This window comes from Haliaeetus leucocephalus, unplaced genomic scaffold (genome assembly GCF_000737465.1).
Source record: "Haliaeetus leucocephalus isolate CR32 unplaced genomic scaffold, Haliaeetus_leucocephalus-4.0 Scaffold451, whole genome shotgun sequence".
NCBI lineage: Eukaryota > Metazoa > Chordata > Aves > Accipitriformes > Accipitridae > Haliaeetus > Haliaeetus leucocephalus.
Genome location: NW_010972887.1, coordinates 8,686,392 through 8,708,140, shown reverse-complemented (window position 1 = coordinate 8,708,140; position 21,749 = coordinate 8,686,392). Strand labels below are relative to the sequence as shown.

At 39.5% G+C, this 21,749-nt stretch overlaps 1 protein-coding gene across 1 annotated transcript; it reads right to left on the bottom strand.

Moving 5' to 3' along the window:
* Window positions 1-1,854: 1,854 nt before the first annotated feature.
* On the bottom strand, window positions 1,855-14,376 carry TNFAIP6 (tumor necrosis factor, alpha-induced protein 6). The gene is made up of 6 exons (XM_010575215.1): window positions 14,214-14,376; window positions 8,183-8,320; window positions 6,674-6,835; window positions 4,264-4,492; window positions 3,133-3,173; window positions 1,855-2,040 (listed from the first exon to the last, which is right to left on the bottom strand). Exons 1-6 carry the CDS (start codon window positions 14,305-14,307, stop codon window positions 1,877-1,879), a joined length of 828 nt encoding a protein of 275 aa, XP_010573517.1. The 5' UTR covers window positions 14,308-14,376; the 3' UTR covers window positions 1,855-1,876.
* Between the last annotated feature and the right edge of the window lie 7,373 nt (window positions 14,377-21,749).

Here is a 21,749-nt window from a genome sequence, read left to right as displayed (position 1 = left end):
ACCCTGTTTCTCAGGGACAGAGATAGGCCTGAGCAGTAACGTTAATGGCTGAGGCTTTCTTTCTTTCTTAGTCACCTGCAGGGGTTCATAGCGGCGTTGGGGATGCTGAGGAAGAGCGCCTGGTTGGGAAAGAAACTCTTGCCCAAACAGCGTCACCCCTCTGGCTCCATAGGGGTTTCCAGACAGGCAGGTAGTTCCTGTACCCCCCTTGGTTCTGATCCATATCAGTTCAAGACCTGTTGCTTCTCAATTAAAGAAACAACAACAAAAAAACCCCCCACAAAACCAACAAAAAGCCACCCTAGGTCATAAACAAAATGCTAACAGTTCTCTCCAGGCGTTCTCCTTATTAACAAACACTTTTGCTGATCTTGGAGAACCAGAATGACATTTTCTAACAGGAGGATGTGAACGGGTTTACTCAGTCCACCAGGTGGCAGGATTAAAAAGCACCAGTAAATTTTTAACTATAATGACACGAACTTTGTTTCCCGGAGCCCACAGGAAGCATGAGTAGTGTTGGAAATGACAGGGAGAGAAGCTGCAGTGCTAGCCGCAACATTGTTCTCCAGTACAGCCAGGAAGCAGGATTGTATTCCTAGTGAAGCTGCAATAAGAAAAGCTCAAAGATGAAACAAATTTAAAGAACCAAGGATTAGAATAAATAAAGGAAAGATGGGTCTGATTAGCTTAAGATCCTGCCCCTCTTGTGCAAGACTTTCTGAGGAATTCACAATGCTCGAAACAAAAAAAATAATTCACAGGAAGATTCTGAGTGGGCATTGGATTTCAGCAGATCTGGGGTCAAGAAAATATTCAGAGCGAAAGAAACTCTTAAAACTTATTTACTGCTTTAAATTAAGAAAAAATGTTTCAAAGTCTGAAAAGTTCTCAAGAAATAAAAATAATTCATTGGAAACACAAGATGATTAAAACAGAGGTAGCTTTAATGCTGCTTCAGACTGAGGAATTTAAACGGAAGTTAAAAACATGGAGAATGATTTATGTTCATCAATTCAAAATAGTACAGTCTTCTTAAAACCCGTGTAAACAACATACAGCATCTCGACAGTATCTTCTGAACAGATTTGCTGGTACTCAGTTAGCAATTTCTTTTGATGCTTCATCTTACCAGTTTTATTATCATTACCAAGTCTTTAATTTGATTCTTTACTAAGTGAAATCAGAGAAGTGAAAGGACTTGAACATCTCTTCTCTGGATGAGGAAATCCTGACAAAATTCACTGAGTAGTTTCTAATTCATCTCACAACAAAATTATGACAATGATGTAATTGATTCTGTGCTGTTCATGCTGCTTCCCAATCTTCTGGCTTCAGAGAATTACATAGGTGGTCGCTAGGCCATCCACAAGATGAATTTATGCATCTAAAAAATAAGCTTATTCTAAAGGCCTTTTGAGTTCAGGAAAATGAGTTAATTAAAAAAATAACAATGTGTAGAGAACATGAAGAAACAAAGCAACAATCTAAGAAATAAATATGTGGAAATCAAAGAAAATAAGGAGAGAACAGCATATTAAATTTAAAAATAATTGAAATGGTCACACAAAAAGTTTGTTCAAATGGTGCAAGAAATGAGGAGAAGGAGCAGTTTATATAGAAAAATAATTTTAAAATCTTTGTTAACAATGAATTCTTCAGATTTTTACAGTACTTGTAATCTAAAAATAGTCTTCTATTATTCATGTAAGTATATTTTATAAGTTATTTCCTAGTATACTTTATTAACAAAATGTATATAAAGGCAGAAAACAAAAAGTCAGAAAGATATGAAGAAAATGTCTTATCTGAAGAAACAGATATCTGAATTGGGTTCTAAACCATGTTTCTTAATGAGTGTATCTCATTACTCTGCTCACATAATACCAAATTTTCCAGATAAGAAGTTTGTTTTTCCTTGGGATGTTGTATTCTTTCCATCACTTGATTTTGAAGGTGTGTCCATAGTAGTATATCTAATTTGAAAACCACCAGCAGTCACTGAGGCATCTGTCAAAAACTTCAAGGTCATAACATTGCCTGGGACAAGAAAAAGAAAAAGAAAGGTTACATTTTCGGGTGGCATAAAAATGGGATATTTCAGAGTTATTTTTAAAGTGCTCTTTCTTGCTTGCTTCTGCGATCTTTAGAGCAATCCAGCTGGTCTGTCTACTTCCGAGCTGTGGCCTGGGACGATTGTAGTTCCATTAGCCCCATGGAAAAAAACAGGCAGATTTTTATCAGGTTTTTTTTGTTTGCAGAGCCCAGAGGTTGATAAAGTTTTAGTGTACCCAGTGCTTCCTGCAAATCATTTCCCGTTCTTTAAAGTGCTGCTCTGCTTCACTCTACCTGTGAAATGTCACGCTTCATGTGTGAGACACATCTGGCGTAGAGCCTCATGGATCTCTAGGTGACACAGGGGTGAGGTTGCTACATCGCTCTCCCATGGGGGTCATCTGCTCACCTCCACCAGGCCTGTGTAAACTGGGAGGCCAGGAATGGAACAATTCAACTATTCTGTTCTCTTTCTGCTGGTTACAGCTGTGGGATGGAGTGTGGTAACGTGAGTTCCTGCACAGACTGTCCATAGACTATCCCAGGGAACATGGCTACTTCCTTGCACAGGTAGCCCGTGTGACAGCTGTGCTACAGCGACTTTGCGACACTTGAGCAAAGAGAGGTAAAAGTGGCTTTGATTTACATGTAATCAGACCTTGACCTGCTGTTTAAACACACACACACACACAGAGTAATGTCTATAACCAGCTTTGGAAGCGTTCTTGCAATCCTTGCTCCGGGAAAAACTGGTGCATGAAGGTTGTGTGCATACAGATCTGCTGTATAAAGCCGCCTGTGTGAAAATCCCATAAAGTGTGTACGTGTACTACCTCTGTAAGGCCAGCGGGATGCACCCTGGTTATCTTCTAACGAGACTTTTTTTGTTTTACATTTATTTAGAAGTAATAGCATTGATGAAAGAGCATGCTGGCAGTTTGGAATAGCAGTTTATGACATGCTGGCCATCAAGATGAGATTGTGTCTTTGGACATCTTTACCATATATTATTAGAAAGGAGGGACAAAAGGTGATTTTGGCTGATTTTTTTTGCCATAAAGAGTGCAAATGTATTACCTGTGCTAATGATATCATCTGGCAACTCATCTCCACAAAACCTGGAAAAAAATATAAATGGTCATGACTAAACAACACAGCAAATATGCCATACCCCGCTATATGGGGACCTACACTGAATGGTGGCTCTCAGACTGTACTCGCTTTTGGAGCTGTGGCTCATGGGGCTATATTGGTTCTAGGTATTCAGTGTATGTAATTCTCCACTATATGTTAAAGCAATTGCCTAAAGGATTTTTGTCATTATCTTATAGTAAGGTTTAGGGGAGGGAAAAATGCATTTTTCAATATATGCAGGAAGTAAATGATGCAAAACAAGACAAAGAGCAATTTAACAAGGTGTTAAGGAACAGAACAATGGCCCAAGGCTAAGAAAGGAAGAACATTGTGAAGAGAAACATGTAAAATCATCTGTAAAGCCAAAACAAATGGACTATATCCTTGCTTTGCTACAGATGATTTGTAGAAAGCATGTGAAAAGTGGCAGAAATCGGGAAGTGTTTTGTATCACTTTTTCTGGTTCATTTTTTGTTCTGGAAAATTGATGTACTTCATACTAAAATATGACTGCTAAAGGACAAGCAAAAATATGACATCAAAGAAAAGGAAGTGAGAATTAGGCAAAGAGGGAAACTAAATCTAGTAAGAGAGATTATATACAACACTTGTTCTGTTCTGAAATTGTTAGAAAATATTTTACTTTTGTAGCGAATAGTAACTTAAATTAAATGCGTTTTTGCTAACAGTTTAACACCCCACCTCCCTCCTTTCAATTAAAGCAAATATGCAAATACAAAATACTGTTTGAGATTGCTAGGAGTTCTTCCTGTAAAATAATAGAGAATTAGGATAAGCAGCTAACTAAAAAGTCTTACAGCTTTCTTTCATGTAATTTAACAAAGCAGAAAAGGGCAAAGTGTAATTCTCTGAAACTCTTCACAGGCCTGTGTTAATGACAGTAAAGTAAATTGCCAGGAAAGATAAGTCGGGTACTAACTACTGCTACAAGTATTATGGGCATATCAGAGGTGCTAATTGGATAAGGTAATACAGTCTTCTTCCGAAGTAATGTTCTGGGGAAAAAAATTAAATCATTTGATTATTTGCATATTAAAGCTGGAATTGCTTTACCTGCCCACAAAGCCATTGATATCATCATAGCTATCATAGATTTCCAAGAAATCAGCCATACAAGCAGTGTCATCTTCAACATCAAACTCTAGAAACTGTAGATGAATAAGTTGTCCATAGTTTACTCTAATATGCCAGTAGCAAATTTGGTCATTTTCATACTCATTTGGATAGCCTGGTGACTTAAAAACATGTTTTGAATCTGTGAAGACTCCACCACATTCTTTTCCTAAGAGAAAAATAAAAATATCAGAGTTTAAGTATTCATTCTGGATATGGCTATGGTTCAAATCTTTGTGCACTTTGACCCAGCAGATCCATAGAAAAGCACATAGGAACACCCAGCATGATAGCACCTTTCATACATTTAAGCACTCAGCATTCACAAGAAATGTCAGTGATCCCTAGCTTTTGGGAGCAGATAGTTTGGAAACAAGAGGCATGATCCAAACCTCACTGAATTCAGAGGAAAATCTTTCATTGACTTCCGTGGACTTTGGGCCACAGCTAAGTGTGTTATATAAAAGGCATTTGGGGTTTCTGGCTGTGTCAAACTGTAAGCTTTATAGGTGTACTTGCAAGTCACCCTGGCATTCAGTTTCATCCTTTCTTCTTCAGAAACCTCTTGAAAGTGTGCCTTTACAAGAAAACTTATAAAGGCTAGTGATCATGTATATTTCATTGTACTCCTGTTATTGCTGCAGCTCTTCACTCCCTTTGGAATGTCTCCTTTGGGATGAAAAACATTCATTCCCATTTGATTCAATGAGCATTTGAACTTTACCAGATCCCTGACAGTGGGACCAACCAATCTGGGTACCTCACACTGCCTGACTTTAGGATTTGTCATAGTTCCCCAACTTCAGACCTGGGGGAGAGGGAGGTACTTTCTAAGGGTGATGTGAGTTAGGGGCCTTAAGCTGGACAGTGTGATTAACCCTCTTAGTCTGTACACTGTCCACAAGTCCTGTGCTTTTCAGCTCCAGATCACTGCTAGGTTGGATGTACACTTCAAACTTGCGAACAGTTCCACAAGTTCCTCTTGACATCTTTAGCTTCCTAGAGAAGAGCATGGGCTCAGTTCAATCAGAAATTTGTCTTTGTTCCCCTAGGCTACTTGTCTTCTACCTGCAAATAGACAACCCTGCCAGGCTTTGTAGCAGACTGTCCATCAAGCATGAATACATATCCCTTTAATGGGAGAGACTCAAGCCATCTGCTGAGTGTTGGCAGTTCTAGTTTCCTTTTGCCCTCTAACCAAACAGAGCATTTGGAAAGTAACTACCTCTCAGCCCAGAGGAGAAGGCTGACAAAGGAGAAAGTCGGGCTGACAGTTTACATGAAGTAATAATGAATGCAGTAGTCTCTCTTGCAGTTTTCTTTGTATGCTGAACATCTGTGAATGTCCCCCACCCCACAGAGCTATTTGATTAACAACTGCCCAGCTAACATAAACAAGCTGAAGCCCTGTGAGCACAAACAAAATGTGCACAGCTGTACAGACGTCACAGACAACTCCAACTTTTGGCTCTGCCAGGCAGGGTAGTACACTTGGAGTAGTAGCAGAGCTGAGCAGTGCACAAATTTAAGCTTTGCTTTTCTTGTTGGTCCTACTTCTTCTGTCTTCCCTGCTATATGAAGTGATACCAAGCTAAACTGAAACAGTGGCTGTGTCAATATTTGAGTCATCTGCAGTGTACTGAACGGAGGGGAATGGAGAGATGTCCCGTATCTGGTTAAGTCTTGCCAGTCATGTTCGAATTGTGTCTCCCGATCTGCTTTGGAGATCCACTTTCCTCCATCTAGTTAACATGTGCACGCATGCCTATGCACACACAAGGCACTGCTGGAAGCTGGATCTGTCAGGTGTTTCAGTCCCAGACATGGCATGCATTTTCAAAAGTTGTTCTATCTCAGGCACGAGAAAGAAGGAATAAGGGTTAACACTAAATTTAGCCTGTTTACAGGCAAAATGTCTGGAAAATGGTTCCCACGTTAAACACCTCAGATTAGTTATTTAAATAAAATTGTAGGCTAAATGTAACCTCTTATACAAAACAAGACATTCACACATCATGTTGGAAATATTACTTACCTTTTTACTCAACAACAGCATACCATTACATTTTTAGTTTCTGAAAGGACTTTGCTTAGGCCCTATTATATACGGTACAATGCATTGCAGAGACACAGAGCTCTGAGCAAGCCAGATCAGCTATAGGTAACAGCAGAGGGGGCTTAGTGCAAGGCTCCAAATAAATGTGTATCTATACACCCCCCTTTTCAGACAGCACATTTATGGTATTGAAGCTAACTCATTCAGAGCTGGGGTGCCTTTGCGCAGCCAGATGGTATGGTGTGTAGTCATAATCTTAGACCCGAAGAGCAATGGGTTGTTTTTTAAACACACCGTTAGGGTTGTAGCAGTAGGCATCCCATCTCTCGCTTCTGTTGAGGCGAATCCCGTAATCAACAATACCAGTTTTTCCAAAGCCACAGTTGGCTCCAGCTTTTACTATGGGATAACCAACTCTGCCCTTTGCCATCCATCCAGCAGCACATACATGGAAACCTGCAACAGGGAGAAAATGAGACATAGATGTGATAAATCAATTCTAGGCAAGAAACTCTGCTTTTTATTCAAGTAAGTAAACCCTTACTCAAGCTGATCAATAACTTGGATGTAATTGGCCTAATAGAAATTGAACTCCAGGAAAGAACAGTACTTTGAGAGGATAATTTTAAACACAGAATATAAAATTGCATTGTGTTCTCCACAATATGATTATTGGTTCTTCATTTGGAAACAAAAATCAAATGCAGATGGACTATATAGTTTCCTGGTAGTGAGTTTTAAGTGCTGTACCAGCATTTGTAACCAAATTATACATTGGATGAGTTATATAAGCGTGTTCTTTTCTTCCCTTTTGAAGTCATACAAATTTACTCAATCAAATCTCAAGAGTTTGCAGCATTAAGTTCTGAGAGTGTATAAAATACTACATACAGAAGACAGCTAAGAAAATGAAGTATTTACTTAAAATACTTTCAATTTAAATTTAAATACCTGGAATGCCTCAAGTATTTCTTGCTAAACTAAAAGATCCTGCTAATGCATTTTGTGGCTGAGAACTTAAAAACAATAGCCAAAGAATGCAATGTTATTCACTGTCTGGTAGAGACCAATTCAGTGTTTTCACGGAGACGAACTGGAACATATTTGTGGCGTCCTAGGACTATGAGCTACTCAGAAGAGACAAAAGTACCCTTTTTACATGTGCGCTGGTGCCGAGAGCCAGCTTCTGACTCAACGGCGTAGCCTGCAAATTTCTAGAGTGGAGGATATTTTCCATTGTTTTCCTAATGTTCTGAATGAATTGATCATTTCTTATTAGGAATCAAATAAAAATACAGTAAAGCCCTCACTCGGCTGCACTTTGCAGTCCAAGCACACCACCCACTCTGTCTCGGAGCAAATATGGCTGGAATAAACATTATGAAAACATCTTGACTGATGATATGAAAAATAGCAATGCACATTTAGTGTAGAAGCTCCCTGGGGATAAACACCTTCGTCTGCAGCCCCCAGCAGCAGCCAGGTGCTGTAGCTGGGGAGGTACCATTGCTTCCCAGCTCAGCCAGACGGCTCTCCGCTGGCTGGTGCTGGTTCCAGGACTGTGCTGCACCCAGAGCTCAGGGGGATGCGTAGCACTGTGTGCAGATGTTATCCCTGACAGCTCTGTAGGTAGCGCAGTCATGCTCTGTTACTGAGGGGGGAAATTGCATGCAACCTGGGCAAAAATCCAGGGAGTTTACAAGTCCCTCAGTCCCAGAGTTTGTAACATTCATGAAAAATACAAGACTGGCAACATTATGAATGAGCAATGTGAAAAGCGAACAGCCATGATTTTTTTCAAACCTATTTTTCTTGCTGCCTCCAGCTGCTGATAGGTAGCTAGATGTCCTCCCTCGTATTCACAGACGGCTTTTGCTTCTGCATAGGTGAGCTGGTACTTCCCAGAGCGTGACTCCCTGTGATACACTCCAGCTGCTCGTTCTGTGGGACCAAAGCAATAAATGATTTCGCTAGTGTATCTCAGCTGGCCCACCTTCCAGTGTGCTCTCACTGCCTTCAGCAGTTTCCCCAAGACCTGCACTTCAGGCTACTGTCCAGGTAAGAAGAGAAACAACATGTTCAGCTAGTAGCTGTGCCACTTGGAAAATGTCAGGAAAATATGTCCCTCCCAACCCAAAAGCATATTTTTGCAACCCAAAGGTATGTTTTTGTTTGGGAGAAGTCTTGAAAAACAGAGCTAGTCAGAGCTTGGTGAGTTTTGAAAAACAGAAAATCAACAAACGCAGGGAAGGACTCCCCAAGGACTACTCAGAAGGCAGTAGTTATGGGAACAACTGGCTGGTGTCAGCATCACTAGTTCCGTGTATCCTGTCTGACTCCAGGGAAGCTCCTTCTGGATTGCTATCACAGCATACATTTGGATGTAACTTTAAGTGCCTTTGTAAGATGAATCAGAGCTTTGTTTTGAATCTCCAGAGAAGTTAAATCAGAGCTACTTGGATAGAGGAGACGCAGAAATTAAAGGGAATAAAAATGTGAAATAAAAATATCTGAGCTTGTGTCACAAAGGGCAGGACCAGAACAATTGCTGGCAGACATTTTTGCTGCACAGAAAATGAATACACTTTCTTCATTATTTTTTTCTTTGCTGTTGCAAGTACAGTATAAATCAGCTTTCCAGGGAAACCTAGAAACTGTCAGTACTACTACAAGTTTTATAATCTTATCATGTTGCACTTGTCTGATGCCATATGTATGGAAATCTGTCTCAGAACCAATCTGCATATCTAATCTGAATGGCGTTTTTGTTTAGATCTTTCTTATATTTAGTATAATCTGAGAGAAATGGCTGTCTAGCTATCACTAGTCAACATGACTGAAAAAAAGATGCAAAACAGAAAGAATTTTTTACAGTAGTTATTTGTACCATGGGAAGAAAAAGAATGTCCTTTTTAGGGACACACTTAGAGTCAGTAGTTTTGGCTAGATTAGGGTATTTTTTAAAAAAACATGGTCACCACTGAATTGTGGTTAGCAATGGTGAGATCCCTTATTAGATACAGAATGACGTTTGCCAATGTAGTTTTTGGACCCACAGTCACTGGTCTTGTGCCCAGTGAAGTAAATTATATTGCTGATTATAGTCTCAGAAGACTGAGAGCTGCTTTCTGTAACATTGCTTGGAATGTCACTGACTTGAGCATGGGATAACATATGGAAAAATCTTTCTGAAGAAGCCAGTTCCATTGCAAAGAAGAGTCACAACTAACAACTGTGGAATAATGGTGTGTTATATTTTTTTAAAAAATCTGGTTTTATTAAAAAAATATTCATAGGAAGTATTATTTTTCATTCACTCAACAGTTTATCATGTCTAACCTGATAAATCCACTAACTGCTTCTTTACAGTATGACTGTATTGGATTCAGTATGCATGAATTGAAGATCTGAGTACTACAGAAAATAGCACAACTTTTAGCCTCACTGCACACTCAGGGGACAACCTGGAATTGACATTATTGATCACTGCAGCTCACAGGGAAGTAAACTGGAAGGTGAATTGAAAAACACAGACTGTAGTCCTTGGGATTAGCTGAGCTGCCCCACCTACACCAAGTCAAAGAGTAAGGGGCAGCTGAATTCCATGGTTTGTCACCTCCGCAAAGGTGACCAGTCACAGCCAAAGCAAGAGCAGTCTTAAAGCTTATTGTCAATGATGTTTGCTGATAAAAGCTCCCATCGCTCTGGCAGCCACCTTTGCAAGACGCACCCTGTTCCTTCCCTGGAACTACTGCTGGATGTACCACCAGGCATTCAGGGGGAATCGCCACTGTTTGGACTCATCACTCTTGGAGCTAACAGTAAAAACTTATCATTTTTAGCTCTCCCGACTTTTTCACCTGGCAATATTGTTTTCAAATCTTATCCCTCCAAAGGTATCTACGCCCACTTATTGATGCTGAAATGTCACTATGGACAGGCGTCAAGTTTGTCAGAATATTGCCGGAAAGATCCGCTCTTCGCAGTTTCTGCAAGGGCTGCTCACCAACAGCAGCACCACTGAGTCTTCCTGCAAGGTCTTGGTGGGTGGTGTTACCCTGCTGAGAGCAATCACCAATCTGTATCTCTGTTACTCCTTTGTAACATGACAAAAGTAGCTTTTGGAAAGATAGACCACACACAGGTACTCCACCAAGCTTTGAGATTTGATGCTGGCTTGGTGTGTCACAGTTCAATGATACAGTATTCCCTAACAGTATATCCTAATTAACTTATCAGATCTTTCACTGGCATTTTTTTCCCTTCCCTCTTAATTACATTAGGGCCTGTGCAGAAAGATACACTGCGTCAGCGAAACCAGACCTAGGTCAAAGCATCGTACTCATTAACTATTAATAAACATTTACATATTTATGTATCTGTATATGTATATACATATATACACATATTCACAGTCATACATGAACACACACACACACGGACAAATTACCTTTAGTCTTTATGGAAGCAATATCATGGCTGTGTAGGTAAATGTGCATGAAATTTTGTTTTCACTGGCAAGCACAAGTGCACGCCTAGCACTGTAAATGCACACCGTTCATATACCATGGGGCCCACACTACAGAGTACAACCTGTTCCAGTCTCAGCTGGGCACCTTCTCTGACAGGGAATTCTGCTTGAAGGCTGCTCTCTTTATCTGACCTGCCTGAAATCTCCTCTTCCTGGACAACAGTGAGAACTTTCAACAATGTTCTTTCTCTCTTTGCCTGAAAACCTGCATATTGGGACTGTTCTCTTGGGGATTTCTCCACCTACTTTTCTTCTTTGGCTCTTACTCAAAAGCCATGGGTTACATGCCTGACAGGACATGTTTCTTCCAACTCACATTTCTTAAAATCTCTCCTTGAACTCCAGAGACAGCAGGATCCTGCAAGGACAGCGACCCTCTGCTCACCCACAGCAGCAGGAGATGGTAAAATGTAGCCAATCTTTTCTGCACAAACACAACAAGCATGAAATTTGGCCTAATAAAGTACCCTCAATATGCATGACACAAATACGAAATGCTAAATAAAAAGAAATATTTAACTTTTAAGCAGAGCATGGCCATGTAGAGTTACTAGCACAGGCCTCTGCTAACACGCACGGTTGTACTCAGAGTACTCCACCAAAGAGGGTAGGTATGGCCCCTAAACCACACTGACATACGGTGTGTGAACAGGGATGAAATTCCGAACACAAAAAGTGCAGCAGCTGTCCTGGGAAACCTACTTCTTGGCACTAAGAACTGGCACTCAAATAAGTGTATGAGCATATTTGGGCAAGACTGCTCCAATCCGCTCATCAGTTTACAATAAACCTTTGGTTATAATCTGCTTGTGTCAAAAATGAGCAACAATAAAATTCTATTCACAGAAGAAAGGTATTGAAAGGAAGACGATACAGTCAGCTGCAGCAGAACTGCATGCTTACTGAGAAAACAGAAGATGTTTTGTAACAAGAAAAAAGATAAAAGACATGAGCATTTCTAGACTGCCAGTAATTCAAGATTTTATATTTGTGCTAATGATTTGCTGAGGAAGAAAGGTAAAATGGGAAACCCTTCATTTTCAATTTGGTCTTTATAGTGCTTTACCAGAAGAAGGGGAGGTAAGCAAAGCTTAGATGTCACTATGCATTCCTAGGTTTTATTCAAGGGAAGGGGTCTTGCTTTAATGCTTGTGCATAGTGAGTATGAGATTAGGGTTACTTGTTTTACTGTTAAAGTTACACTTTTTTTTTTTTAATACAAAGATGCATAAGTTGGATGGCTGTGATTTTGCCAATTTTTCTTCATTTATATATAATGTCACTGAATTCCATGGGTAATTCAATTAACTGCATTTTGAGGTTTTTTTTCAATAATTTTACTGGTGTAGTTACACTACATGGTGTGTTTCTAAAGAAGCTTCAACAGAGTCCTGGAGATAAGAAAGCAGAGTGGGTTATTTCAAAGTTGCACACTGTGCTTCCAGATTTTGCATGCGTTTGTTTATTTAGCGCAAGTCATCAATTTTTACCCCATGGTTTATTTTTTTTACTCTCATGATAAATGCTAAAGGTGTAGCAAACCATAATTTTATTATGCATTCCAGTTAACATTGTTTCCTCATTTTAAAGAACTAGAAAATTTTTTCTCCAAATTGACTTCAATTCATAAAACTGCTTAAATGATCCCCAACATTTATGTTGTAGAAGCCCCTAAAGGCTACATCCAGGGTGGCTGGTTGCAACAGTCATGTGGATACGCCAATATTTGCAAATGGAACACCCAGGACCCATTCTTACATGGGTCCGTGAGTGCAAGTGGCATGGTGTGTGCCTGAGCTCTCTTCCCCATCACCAGGGTGGTCTCATCCAGGGATAGCCCATGGCCTGGCTCTCCCTGGCCCGGCACTGGAGTGCTCTTTAGAAGACCACTGTCTGGGTGAGAGCAAAACTGTGCCAGGGAGCGTGAGAATGGTTAAACCACAGGCAGGACCTGTGCACGGCCATGTGCTGTTCACTTGTGCAGGGACAGCCTGAACAGGCTACAGATAAGCAAGGGCCCTGACGCAGCAAGCCCCTTTGCTCATTGCCCTGACCACATCTCTTCTCTACAAGAATATCCATCACAGACTGTATCAAATTCAGCTTCTCTGCCCCTACTATCAGGGCTTAACATAGCCTCAGTCCTACTTACCTTCTGCATCTCCTTACAGTTATTACAGCCAAGAATACAAGCTTTGCTTGTTTCTCACACAGACCTCTTCTCTGTCATCCTTTTTCTGAATACCAGCCACTTGAGGTGGTGCATGAAGCTGCCAAGCTGTCCTGCCGTGGAGCTCTCTCCCACCTGAGCACCTTCAGCAACTATGCAACACAGCAGGCGTGTTCCAAGTTTAGAAGGAACGAGAAGTCATTAAAAATGTGCAGTCAAATGGAAAACAATATAGATCACTTCTCCTTCTCATTTATGTTCCTGTTAGTCTACATGGTGCTCTGAGAAGGGAGTGGAGTGACGTGGTTGCTGCACCAGCTAATAGAGCGTGGCCCCAATCCCTCATGAAACATCTGAGCACAACAGAAACGTGTACTGGCTACAGGAATTCCTTAATATCCCTAAAGAAATACACAACATTCTAGAGAGGATAAAGGAGTTTGTAAATATTTGTTTATAAAATGGACCATGTTTTTGTTTTGGCACCCTTTTTGTGACTATATTCTGAATATGTTTTTCTGTTATATTGGATAATTATAAAGATCTCTTAAAGAACTCCAAGAGCTATTTAAACCCTCTTGAGGTATAAGAAACTATTCCCACAGCATTTTCTACAGCCCTTTTGAAATCTTCTCTCTACTGTTTAATGATGTGAACAAACCAATGGCCAAAACATATACATTTCTGTACCTTCCTAGAAACCTATGAAATATTACCGCTATTATTTCCAGATCATTTAGTTTCATGTGTAGGACCCCAGGCATCTGAAGTATGTTCATGCAGAAAGTAATTCATTCTTTTGGCAAATGTTTCTTTTCATACTCGTTTTCCTTCATTAGAAGCAACCATTATTTAATGCTGTTTTCACTTTACCTCGCACTGTAGGAAAATACATTCAGATTAAATATTCCATAACTACTTTTTCCTGCACTTCAGAGAAACAGTAAAAGTAGTAAGCTCATAAGGACAAAACTTACAGTCACTACTCAGATAAAATGATCACCACTTCGATGCAGGATTTTGCTAATATTAATGCATGGCTCACTTTTGTATTGCTAGGTGCTCATTTTTATACTGTTAGACAAACACAGTGACTTTTGCAGCAAAACATTGATGATTAAATTATTTCTTACCTAACCAAATAGAGTTATGCAGCACTCCGTCCTTGAATCCCCATGCTTGAGCCTTGTCCCACAGCAGGGCAGAAAAGAAAATTAGTGCAATCATCTCTTCCGAACTATTAGGCTGTAAATATTCCCTGTTAAAACACTCAGGGTAACCTCTGCTAGCAGCTGGCTAGATCCTATTGGAACATCTGGTAGCCAGATCTTAAATAGTGCTTTCAGCTGTGAGGTCAGCAAGCCTGCTCCAATTGTGCTTGCTGCAGTACTATTACACAATTAAATGTGATGTCTGCAGTCGTCCATGTGACTCACTTTTGGCTCTCTTGATTCCCAGCATGTCCAAGAAACCATTCTATCCCTCACTACTGCAGCACACATGAACACTTTTCAAGCCAAAGTCTGTTCATTCTTCAGCACTCACTGTCTTCAAATTCCATAAACCAATAAAACTAATAACCAGTTTAACTGCTTATGGTGTTTCTAGTCACACCATTTACAGGACTGAAGAGAATCACACACGCTACCTCTCATTCTCATTTAAACATTCTGTTCTTTTGTATATAATTTGAATTTAATTTCACAGTGACCTAATGAATGAAAAAAACTGTAAGGAGAATATTTTACATTGGCTATTTGAATTCAGTTTCCCTCCATGGAATCAGTAATTGCAAGTCAAACTCCCAGATCAGCATAAAACTGCAAGTGTCAAAAACAGATGCTCTTTGTTCTGCAAGTGGGAAATAAAGCTAAAATCTTCTGCTCCAACCCACAGTTTAAAATCTGATTCATAGCATGACAGCTGTCTGCTTGTCTTCCCTTCCGGCTGAAAGCGAATGCTGCAGCTGCTCCTTGTGAATGACTGGGAGAGTAGAAAGGGGGAAAGATGAGAGTATGGAAAATAGTCTGGTGCTCCGCACTCCTGAGCAGCCATTGGAAGAGTCTGCTCTCCAGTTCTGATAACATTTGTAACTTCTGAGTCAGGAGCTGTAGAAAAAGATGTGCTCATGGCCATGAACACAATCAAAATAAATGAAAAGGAAAGGGCGGAGGACTCTGTGCCTACTCAAAAATATTTGACATAGATGACTGTTATACCAATGAGGAAGATATTCTTCATCACTCCAGTCTTATCATAAAGTGATGAGTGCCTAGCTACATTGTATACACACACACACACAGATATTCCTCCCACCTACAGCTTGGGCAGATGATGAAGGGGAGAACTGTGGGGAAACCAAGTTGAGTGAGAGCCTTTCCCCTGCATCAGGGTAGCAAGGCACCTTCCACCAAAATCCCAATGTCTTGACCTGTCACTGCAGCACTCACTGATGAGAGCAAACCCGTTCTTCCAATAAAGTTCACCTATGTGTAACAATCCCGTTGTGCGCACCCATGCATTACCCATTCAAGTTTGAACCTTCAGCGTGCAGCAGTAGGTGTACAACATATATATGTCTTCTCACTCCCGACAAAGCTCACATGCATTCTGATGTCAAGGTCTGGCACTGGGACTTTCCACTCAGGTATCCGAGAAAGCTGATGGCAGCCCGCTGGCTCCCTCCGACCAGCCTGGGACATTCAGGGCATGGTGGCTTCTTGTCCTCTTTCCTGCCCTGCTAGTGAGCTACTACAGAGTGGGATGCTGGGACCAGGGATACTGCCTGCCAGTTTGTTCACCAGTCTCCACCACACTGATCATCCCATCACGCTGCTTGTCCCACCACACTTTACAGCTCCTATGTCAGCAAAACAAGAAAGCACTCCAGAGACTTATAGAATCATAGAATTGTTTAGGTTGGAGAAGACCTTTAAGATCATTGAGTCCAGCCATCAACCATGCCCACTAAACCACGTTCTGAAGCGCCTTGTCTACACGCTTTTTGAATATCTTCAGGGATGGTGACACCACCAGTTCCCTGGGCAGCCTGTTCCAATGCCTGACAACCCTTTCAGTAAAGAAATTGTTCCTAATATTCAATCTAAACCTCCCCTGGCGCAACTTGAGGCCATTTCCTCTCGTCCTATCACTAGTTACTTGATAGAAGAGACCAGTACCCACCTCACTACAACCTCCTTTCAGGTAGTCGTAGGGAGCGATCAGGTCTCTCCTCAGCCTCCTTTTCTCCAGACTAAACACCCCCAGTACCCTCAGCCGCTCCTCATAAGACTTGTGCTCCAGGTCTTGTCTTATCGCATAGAGGTTGGAGCCCTACTCTTTCTTCTCTCTAGATTTGAGGATTGGTGCTTTCTTTGCATTTGTCTTCTACTTTAATGCCCAATAGATAAGAGTCCAAGCTTTTCGAATGAGACCTAATTCAACATTATTCTGTGAAAGCACATTGGTAGAAGTCTGTTGCTTTCTAAACATCAATATCCAAGACATGCATCTGAGGTTACCTGGGATATGAGTTGGGAAGACAGTAGTATAAACTTTTGGGGGGGTGGTGGTGAATGGAGGAGACAGTGCTGAGTGCATTGCTCTGGAGCATTCATTTCTCATTAGCTGAAGAAGACTGGCACTTAGCCTTTGCTGGTTTGGAGTTGTGACATATTCCTGGTATCTTCTGGGAACCTAGAAACAATCAAGAGGCATGAGGGAAGGAATGGAAACTGAAGGGAAGTGGAAATCCAACTGAAATATCATTCACTGGTAATCTAAATAGACAAATTACTGATTCAGATGAAAAGAATCCTCTTTGACGCGAAGATTTCTCTTTCTGGAAGAAGTATGATGTGGATGTCTTTCTCTGCACAGGACACCTTTTCATCTGCCATTCCATGCAAAACCCTCTGGATCACATTGCAATGTGAGTTGATAGCTTAATGATCTTATATCAGAGCCAGATGTCCACACTACAGGGAATTACTCTGTTCTGCGCTAGGCGGGTGCCAATCCCACAAGATCACAAAAATGTGTTAACAGTGACTAACACACAAAAGCAAGGAGTGCATACCAACTTGGAGATGATTTGTAATAGACTACCATACTGAAATTCTTGAGAAAGACACTCATGCAATAATGAATAATTTATTTTTTTTTTTTACTGAAGTTAACTGTTAATGGTGAAAGGCCTCAGTTAGAAAAAGCAACTTAATAAATAAAGGACATAAAGTAGCAAACAATTCTAATAATGACAGTATCTGACATAATTTCTTGATTTATACAAGGTCTAATGTTTGAATGAATATATACCTCCCTGGAGGAACAAGGCTATCTGTTAATAAGTCCAAAGAAATACAATGGCTTATGAATCATAGAATCACAGAATAACTGAGGCTGTAAGGAATCATGAGACATCATCCAGTCTTGAAGCAAGGATTCAGATTCTATTATAATATCCTCCAAATAATCCCTCAAATGAATAAACTTCATCTTTGTTTGACAGTAACAAAAGCGCTACGCAGTTCAGTACATGTTTTATAGTGACGAGTAATTGGGTATGGTGAATATCTTGATATTTGAGGAAACAACTTAATATTTGCTATTGTGTTGCATTAACATTTGACATATGCTCCAGATTGAGTCTAGGCATAAGTCTGTGCAACTTGCCATGTCAATAAAGTAACACATTCAGTCCTATACATCTGCCTCCCAAGTGAGCTGGAAAGGAAAGTTTTCATCTGCAAATCCTAGCAGAACCTCTCATCAACAAGAAGATATTCCACAGCTGTACGTGGGCACTTGGAGACGTTCATCTGACAGTATTTTCTTAAGTTTTCTTCCAAGTTTTCCACATTTAAATATATCCCAGACAAATATTATATACACTCTGTGTGTGTGTGTGTGTGTGTTCCTTAACTCCTTCCACACATACATATGCTAAGAAATACGGTTTGAAATTTATTCTGTGGTTTTGACTAGCATTCGAAGTGAACACCTAACTTGGTAGTTCTCAAACTGTGATCTGAAGCCCACAGCGATATAAGACTAATTGCAATGACAGAGAGAAAAAACAATCCAGTAGCTTAATGGATGAACCACTGAGGATGAAGGAATTTTAAAAAAATAACAGTAGTGTATGTGGATCACGAATCTCTTTTGCATTAATTTAAATATTAAGCACCTAAACTTTTAATTTTTCTTCTATTTATAAATGAATTAAAAGGGTGCAAAGATTTATAGCTTTTGAGTTCTAAGATTCATATATTACTACTGGTGATATAGAATATATGACAATTATATTGTTTATAGCTTTGAGAATGATATCAAGAAAGATGTATTTAAATGGAAAGGTATACAGTGAAAGGCCTTTCATTGGGAGTTTTTCTGCAAGAAACTAATCTCATTCAGAAAAAACTACTTGGTGGAAAGTGTAGGAAAAAGGAGTGCAGGGAAAGAGATAGTGAAACAATTAAAGCTAAGTTTTTCTTACGAGAAAAAAACTAAAATATCTGATGTGAAAGGGGGGAATATGACTACACTGACTGAATTTACATTGTGGGAAACCTGAGAATGGAAGAAGAGCTATTTAACCTAAAGAAAGGAAAAAGTTAGCCCAACAACAATATCATCCCATCCCTTCCCATATAAATTTAGGTTGCAAAGTAGAAGACAATTTCAAACCATAATCCAGAGAAGTTTTAGAACAGCCAAACAAACAGAACATCTAACTTATTTTGAGATGACATTTGAGGAGGAGCTTGGACTTGATGTTCTTTGAGAGAAGGCCATTTCCAGTTCTATCTTACTTTTATCTCATTTTAAACAAATTTTATCTTACTTTAAACTTTTTTTTTTTTCATGAACTGAGCTGTCAAGGTACAAGTTGAAGGATTGTCCCACACTCCAGGACCTCCTTGGAGACCTTAAGAACCATCAGATCCCAAGCATATGCCACATGGCAGAAATAATTACACCCGAATTATTCTTGGCAGATACTTGTGTAGCCTATTCTTATGAACCTGCAGTGGTGGCAATTCCACAGCCTCCTGGTGCTTAAATCTTCCTAACATTTTAAATACCTTCATTAACCAAACCCTCTTGTATTAACTAAAATCTTTCTGCTGCAACTTCAGCCCATTTCTTCTTTTTGCTTCAGAAGACTGGAGTAACAGATTCTTTGCTGCCTCTTTGTAGCAGGAAGGTTACAACAGTTACTGTATCTTGCTTCAGGTCTCTCCTTAAAAATAAACAGGCTGTTCTTTTCATCTTTCCTGTAGGTCATGTTTCCTCGACTCTTGATCATTCTTGTTCCTCTTCCCTGTACTCTTTCCAGGTGGCCTGCATCCTTCTTGAAGTGTCATGCCAAAACTAAACATAGTAGTCCAACAAAAGGCTCTGCAGTGTCAGATAGCGCAGAATTGAGCCATATATTTTCCAGATGACATTTCAGTTTATACAAAATCCTAGTTTGGCATTTACTGTTAGTAAGATTTCCTTTTAAAGTAACAAGTCAGGTTTTTAAAATACCTATTTCATTTAAAATGCCTTTGACAAGATGCTTTAAGTATGAAATGCATCCAAAATGAAAGAAACCAACCTGATTTGGTAGGCCTACCTGAATATATTAAATCGCTTTTCAAATCTCTCTTTTCTTGTATGCTTTCTGTTTCAGTGAAACCTGAAAAGTGTTACAGAAATGGTGTGTTGTGGAAAAGAGTTTATGAAACTCTTACATTTGTGTTCTGGACTAGTGAGAAACTCACTTCCCAATGAATTTACAAAACAGGTTTTCTAAATTGCCACGCATTTGTTGTATTTAAAGGAAAGATGGAAGGAATTTCTAATAAAATTTCCTAACTTTTTCTGTCCCCCATATGCTTCAGATGATGCAATTTTAGAAGAATTTTATAACGTGAGAACTTATTTGGCCAATGATTTTACTATTTATTATCACAGTGTTAAGTTAATCTTTCAGAGAGTATTTTGTCCTACAACTAAATATTTTAAAACTTACTCTCCTTTGTCTTATAGTCTAATTCTCATTGCAATCAATGCCCATTTTTATCAGCAACATCAATGAGATAAGAATTAACCATTCCGTATAGTGGTGCTTTAGTTAAAAAAAAGCAAACAAAAAACTTCATGTGAAAGTGGAACAAACCAAAAATATTTGTGATTATTAAGAGCAGATGTTAGGAGAGTATAATGGATTCACTTATAAAAAATCTGAACATTTGCCAAGTTAAAATATTTGTCAGTTGAAGTCCTATAGTGACAGTAATTCTAAATAAAATAGTTGAACCTGTCAAAATTAAAAATATATACAGATATAAAATTTACAAGTGTCTCATGGATGTTCTTCTATGTTTACATTTTAAAAATACATAAATATATAAAAAAAATCACAAAATGTTGTAAACACAGTTTTTAGAATAGATACTGAAGAATGGGTAATACGGTAGGGGGATGCCAAGACAAACAGGCTCCAAGGACTGCCAAGAAACTCCTAAAAGAAAAAAATAACTTGCAACTCCAGCCATTGCAAAGCAAACTGCAACAATTTTGGGGGTGTATGTGAAAATATTAATATTCGATTGCAAAATTAATGTATGCAAATGTCAGATGTACAGAATTTAGCCCCTTAGGAGCATAGGTAGGACGCTTGAGTCTTGTTCACTGAATACTAGATATCAAACTGCCAATGTAGTAAAAAATATGACCCAGGCCTTGTTCTTCCAGGGTTCTTAGAAGAATGTTTTTCTCCTGCTCTTGGATACAAGGAATATTTAGTTTACTAGCCAAAGTGGAGCAGCTTTAAAGCGAAACACTAAGACAGAGTTGCCCTAAGATACCTACGGACTGCTGACTGGCACATGCCTGTTGTGGCTAAGCAATGTAGGTTCAAATATCCTCAATGTTTTGGAAGCTGCTCTCCAGCAGTGCCATTACAGAAAAGTTTTCCGTTCTGCTGGGAAGCTGAACTTGCTTCAGTGCTCAGAGGAAGATCCTAGAGAGGGTTCACGGTACAAATCACAGGTACAGACAGAGACCTGTTCCTCCCTGTTCCTGCAGCTGGTAATGCTGAAGTCACATCTGACCTCAAAGACAAACAGTTTGGTTCTCAGAAGAAAACCTACCTACCAAAATGCTGTTTTATCCAACCAACTAAACATTTATGCTATGCGAAGCGCCAGGATGTGCTCAGACATTAAGAAGATTTTAAGGATACATACACGCCCATAATATGCACATAAAATACCTAATAATCAGAGGTTTAAAAGATTATGTGCTTCTTTTTAGTAAACATGTCCATAAAAATATTAGTATCAGGCAAACTTTTATGAAACACCTAGTATTAAATTACAATACTTTTAAAAAACATTGTATATTAACTATTTTTACATTGGTGAAAGCAAGATTAGAGTCAAATCACTGGTGACCCTTCAACCACATGGAGACAATTTTTGCAAGAGAGACTTTGTTTTCAAGCAGTTTGGGGAAATAAACATTCCTGTAAGCTTATATGCTTTAAATAAATGGGTAATTCTAAGAAAACCTCCCATGTATGAAATAGTAGAAATAATTATTTCTGCCTGCAAAGGACAGTTAATAAGCTGCAGTGAGTAATTACTTCTGCAGAAAGGAAACAATATTTTTCCTCT

What these genes read in the sequence shown, in the direction of transcription:
- TNFAIP6 (XM_010575215.1), bottom strand. Translation starts at nt 14,307, where the DNA reads ATGATTGCACTAATTTTCTTTTCTGCCCTGCTGTGGGACAAGGCTCAA. An exon ending in ATCAATGGCTTTGTGGGCAG is followed by an intron (nt 3,174 to 4,263) that starts GTAAAGCAATTC and finishes ATTTTTTTCCAG; the next exon opens with GTTTTGTGGAGATGAGTTGC. An exon ending in AGATGATATCATTAGCACAG is followed by an intron (nt 2,041 to 3,132) that starts GTAATACATTTG and finishes TTCTTGTCCCAG; the next exon opens with GCAATGTTATGACCTTGAAG.